General features: G+C 38.6%; 1 protein-coding gene across 1 annotated transcript in view; it reads left to right on the top strand.

Annotated features, from left to right (window-relative positions):
- The first annotated feature begins 760 nt into the window (after window positions 1-760).
- The window catches only part of rasl10a (RAS-like, family 10, member A), a 16,935-nt gene continuing 11,621 nt past the window's right edge, over window positions 761-6,074 (top strand). Inside the window, exon 1 of the mRNA XM_008337338.3 lies at window positions 761-1,840. Within this exon, the coding sequence (XP_008335560.1) occupies window positions 1,625-1,840 (216 nt within the window). The 5' untranslated portion in view covers window positions 761-1,624. The remainder of the gene's footprint in view (window positions 1,841-6,074) is intronic.

Raw genomic sequence — 6,074 nt, 5'->3', positions numbered from 1 at the left:
ACACATGACCACTGATGAATTGAATTTATAATTATCTTCTAAAGACCAGTCACAGCCTTAACTCTCAGATGTGACACTATGTAAATAATTAAGGAGGCTGTCAAAGACAGTTTGTTAAAATTGTCTAAGGTACCGTTTATAAATTATAAATGATATTATATTATAAAATATTTAAAACTCTAAACTAGTCAAGTAGTGAAAAAGAAAATATAGTTGCAGTCCAAAACATCCAAAAACGTGTCATGAACTTTGAACCACAGGAGCTGCGGCGTATCCATCAGCTGTTTGCAGAAATGTTTGAAATTGAAATGATGGAGCATCAACAGATTAAAAATATGGCAAAAATATGCAAAATGCCTACTTCATACCCGTGGAGCCCTGCTTGGATTTTCATACATGATCTGACTTTTTTATATTGTGTGCCCTATCTCTGTGGTAGTATGTGGCGGTCGTTACTCAAACTGGTCACCATGCAGTGAATCTGTTGCCCCTGTGTGCTGCCATCCTGCAGTGATTGATGGTACACATGGACCTTGACCTGCTGAGGGGCTCAAACCAATAAAAAGTGAAGGCTTCTTAGAGAGATGGCACTGAGTCTTAATGCAGCAACTCCATAACCTGGACACAAGAGATGTGTGCTGTGGCCTGTCCCTGTGCCATTGTTGTAGGAGAGCTTTCAGGCAATCCTATTGGATGAGAAGCACAGGGAGAGAGAGAGGAGGAGAGAGAGAGAGAGAGAGAGAGAGGGGAGGGTGGGGAGCAGTGTTCAGCAGCTCGGCAGAGACACACTCCTCATTAACAGGCTCCAGATGCCAGATGCCTTCACTGAGAAGACTTGTATGCGAGCTGTGTGTATTCTTTCCTCTCTTTTAAAGCCTTTCACTGTGAACTGATCTTTCTTCCATCAATGGCAGAGGAATATTATGGGCTTGTATCAAATTTTAGAACACGTGGACAGCTTATTTACCATATTGTGGTCAGAGGTGATGGAGAAACGCTGTGGTGGTGCAACAGCAACAGCAGCAGCCGCAGCCGCAGCAGCAGCAGCAGCAGCAGCAGCAGCATCAGCATCGGTGGAAACCAGAGTGTGACGAGGCGTTAAGGAGATAATCAATGAGGAGAGCCAGGGCTCTGGTACGTTTGGACAAGGTCAGAGTCTAGGACTGGCTGAGATTATGTCCATGTGGAGACAGAAACAACAACAAGAACCAGAAAAAAGACAGACTTTGACGCTTCCTCTAGAGGGGACGAGGTTGTCCAGGGATGTCCCCTCTGAAAAGCAGGACTTACTACCTGTGCGTTGGATTGCAGAAGCAACCAATTCCTTCAGCATTTGCATGATTATGCCTATGCTTTATTTTTGACAACCTTCATCCTAAGACTGCGTGGCTTCGCTTTCTCTCAATTCTCTTACTCCTTCACACATCCACACTGGAGTTAAAGTTTCTTCCCTGTCGCTGACTTGGTTTAATTGTGCTCAGTTAAAGGTAGTTAAGGTGACTGTCAGTCTCTGTTGGTGGTGTTAGTGGAAAATCCAGGAGGGTTTGATTCCCCCCAGAACAGCAGCACAAACAGCCCCATCTCCTGCTGTTGCTGTTCATGGTGCTGACCTCGGGCTCCAGGAATGGTGGAGACGCTGAGTATCGCTGTCATCGGTGCTCCAGGAGTGGGCAAAACTTCCATAATCCGCCAGTTCATCTATAACGACTTCTCTGAGGTGTACACGCCAACAAGGAGCAGATATGTGTACAGACCCTCTGTTATTCTAAATGGAAACATGTATGAGCTGAAGATTTTGGACATCCCACCAATCTCCTCGTTTCCATCCAGCTCCAGTCAGGTATCATTTACACCTGTGCTTTTTAAAAATATATAAAATATAAAGACAATGGCTGTAAATAGAGAGCATGTGGCATGTTTACTCACCTACCCTCACCTAGCTGCCCCGTTGAGTGCTCTAGAATAACATTGCTTTAAAAGAATAAATCCTGGAAAACAGTCAAGTTGTTTTTTCTAAAGTAAAAGTTAACTTTTTGGTAAAACATTACTTTTTTCTATTTCTATTTACTTCTTCTATTTCTTTTTTTTTCTATTACTTCTTAATCCACTATTTAATGTTCTTCTTTTCTACTTCCTTTGGTTTTATTAGCAGCCTAAGGTAACCTTTCTGATCCATTGTAATGGGTAAACACAGGTCAGAAAGAAGCTTTCCTGCAGATGAACACCATGCACATAGAAACTAATTTCTTCTGTGTATTCTAATGTATTTCTTTAATTCTTTCATACCTTCAAGTTTATTAGAGAAGGTTTTATTACTCTCTCTCTCTCTTTCTTCTTTACAACCTTCATCTCATTTGATACATCTGTCCCTCTTTATTTAATTGTCTGCCTGTTTACAGCCGGTGGCATTTCTTAAAGACGAAACGATCAGTTTTGTTTATTCTTCTGTCACTATCACATGTCCCTTGTCTGTCGTTGCTATGGAGACTCCACTGACTTAAAGCCTCAGAGAGGCTCTTTTTTACGTTGTTAATTCTCTCCCTCTCTCTCTTTCTCTTTCTCTATCTCTCCCGTCATGTAAATAGGAATGTGAGCTTGCAATTCATTTGTTCTTCCTGATATTACAAACTCTCAACAAAAAGCTGTGTTACTTCAGATGAGCTTATCCAACATGTAGTTTTTCTTTTATGTGTGTGTTTGTCTAGAATATAAGCCCTGTTGGCATTTGCCACAACATCTGGTTATAAATAGAACATTGCCCTTTATTCAAGGCTACAGGTCACATGTCAAAGCTTATTAGATGGAGATGCATCTGACAAAAGCATATCTTTGACAATAGAATACTAAAATCCTGAATTGTTTTGCAAAAAGCAAGATTGTATTGTAATATCTTAAACATTTTTACATGCTTTTAAGTGTAACATCACAATGTTGACTAAAACATGTAGAATAACATATAATTCCTTCTATCTTTCATTAGGTATATAGTTTGCCTCCTCTGGGCTTCATTTAACATAATGGTTTTCACACAGAAGATCATTTTTGCATGTTAAATGCATTTATGAAATAGGTTATAATAAAAACATTTAATAATGTATGGTAACTCTAAACTACCAACAGCAGAACAACAAAGAGAAATTAAATATACAGAAATTGAAGAAAAAAAACAATCTTACATATCTTTTAAAACTATTTTGACTTTATGGATGCATTGTTGAAACCAATATACTACTACAGTAAATAAAAATATTTCTCTGTTCACACTGCTGTGTGAGATCTGGCTAACAACTGTATGTTAAGATTTTTCTTTATTATGAAATTGTTATAAAACAAAACAGTTTCCTTCACAGCTGCTCATTTACTTTCATCTCATGTCTTTAGTTCATTAATGTTGCACAAATTGACCTTGTACAGTATCTTCCGTGACAGCATTCATGAAATATCTGTGGCAGCTCACTCTACCTTCTGTCTGGCACCTTCTTCTTCAGCCTCTGTTGTCCAGTGTCTCCACTATCTCTTCAGCACGTGTCCAAACCATCTGAAGCGTGACTTTCCCACTTTATCTTAGCCCAAGCTGTCCCTCTGATCTGCTCATTGGTAATCCTGTCTGTCTTGGTCACTTTCATTCAAATCTCAGCATCTTTGACCCTGCCACCTCTACCTCAGACTTGTTGTTTAGACGGTTCTCATCGTCTCAACCATCTTGTAAAATTACCATTTATAAACACACTTATGCAGGCCTTGCCTCCCTTCCATTGCTGACAGTGGCTGTGACGCTTTTAAGATAGACATCTCCAAGGTCAGCACACCATGCTGGCTGTTGCTTGCTGCTGTTTCGTCTCCCTATTCTTCTCTTCTTTCTCCAGTGTCGCACTAATTCCTTTTAAAGAACAGCTGTGCTATCTGCACAGAAAAGGTTGCAGTGAAGAAATAAGAACCAGGGCCAAGCAGGAGTCCAAACAGCACTGTCTGCTGTTCAGAAATCCCTACAGAAACACATGCAACTAGCAGGTCTATTAGAAATGTAAGATTCTGTTGTGTGCAGCAACAAGGTCTGCTTCATTGGGTTTCATTGTTTCCTGTCCACAAAGAAGCTCTTTATTGCCTCTCCCTCTCTCTATCTGTTTCTATGTCTCTCTTTCTTTCTTTTGCTAAATGGTGCTTAACCTCCACTGGGGAACAAAAGACAACACTTTAGGTTGTGTTTCCTGAGTGAACTGTATGTGCACAGAGTAAGTGAGGGCATTTGTCCCTTAGGTTGAGTCACATGAGAGTAAAGCTAATAAACATAGATGACATACGGTGAGAAGATTTCACGCTCATTTTCTAGTGCTAGGACACTGAGCAAATGCATATGTGCAGCTGAAGAAAAACATTAGCTGAGCACTGCTACATTTCTTCAGGACTTAGATTTATGGTCACTCATTTGCTGAGGAATGATCCTTAAAGGCCTATGGTTCCCTCTCTTCACTCCTGTTATTGGTCTACCTGTGCTGATCCATTGCTCTGTCCGCTGATGTTTTCTTTTTGACTCAGTGGGCTGCTCTGAATTTACCTTGTGTGCAGGGAAATGTAAACAAATTTGGAGCAGAAATCACAGTGGGTACAGAGTGGTGCCAGCTCTAAGAGAGCTACTTACCAAGAGCAGATTGAATCACATTTGCTGTCCAGAATACAGCTGGGAATAACAACATAACACTGAGGAAGAGACTGGTTGGAATTTGTTGCAATTAATTAAATATTTATTGATCACACAGCCAAAATTGTTGAGGTTACTGTGTGCTGCAAGTAGATTCCGTTTGGTTCAACACAGAGTAATGTTAACTGTTTGCAAACATGGTTGTATACTTGTACAGAAATAAGTCTATTTTAGACCCTATTTCTGGCCTCCAATTTGACCATACAACTCTGTTAATAATGAGTAGCATTGCTGCAAATTTGAGAAATGATGTATGATCGAACATGGAGAATAATCTTATTGGATGTCACGGCAGACTAATAATTGGTCAAAAAAAGTCATTAGAGCCTGCTTTTTTCCTCAAAACATGTTCAAAATATCACTAAAAATGCAATGCAACATGAGATTCCACTGTGCAGATGTAACTAGGTTTAGAAGCACCTTCTTGCTAAGATCAATAAGATGTCTTCTGAAAAAAGACGAGTTGGGTCCTCATTCGCCATGTTCAAAATATCATTACATGTCCTCTCCAACAAGTACCAGGTCAGCTGGGTTTACCACCGGGCGTGTTAAACCTAATCATTATGAAAGAATAGAATAAAATGTTATTTTTAGAGGCACATGCATACCCGTGGTTTTGACTCTGTCTGGTGCAGTGGTTATGGTCTTAGAAAAACACCTCTGCCCTGAGTTTCCTTTTTTCTTCAGCCTAATTGCCTGTGGCACGTGAGCTGTTGGAAAAGCCGGGCCTGGTATGGGCTTTCAGCTGCTTCTCTCATATCTCGTTCCACTTGTCAGGTCTGTCAGACTCTGGTTATTATTGAGAAGCTCCTGATATGCAGTATTTCTGACCTAAGGCTGCAATCTGAGGCGAAGTAAAAATTTTGAATGACTAATTCAAAGAATTTTTCATGTCTAAATACTTATGCAATTGATGAAATGTCTTTGTTGTTCAGTGGGATGTCTGACATTTCAATAAGACACCTGACTCATCTGAGGACTGAAGACAAACATTTTTGAAAAAGAAAAAAAAAAGAGTTATTAATTGGCCATTTTAAATAATATGTTGTGGTTTGGGCAGCCTGATCTATGTAATGTATGTAATAATATATTAATATGTAATATATATATGATAATATTATATATTATATATTATATATTATATATTATATATTATATATTATATATTATATATTATATATTATATATTATATATTATATTATACATATAATATATGATATTATATCTTATATATTATACATAATACATATATTATATCTGTAATATATGATAATATGACATGTCCTAACACGCTTCAGTTATTTGAAATTAGACTTATTTAAATCATAACACATGACTCAAAACATATGGACTTATTCTTCTGTATGTTCCAGA

Source organism: Cynoglossus semilaevis, unplaced genomic scaffold (assembly GCF_000523025.1).
Source record: "Cynoglossus semilaevis isolate Cse_v1.0 unplaced genomic scaffold, Cse_v1.0 scaffold1092, whole genome shotgun sequence".
Classification (NCBI taxonomy): Eukaryota; Metazoa; Chordata; class Actinopteri; order Pleuronectiformes; family Cynoglossidae; genus Cynoglossus; species Cynoglossus semilaevis.
This window is presented reverse-complemented; position numbering and strand designations above follow the sequence as displayed.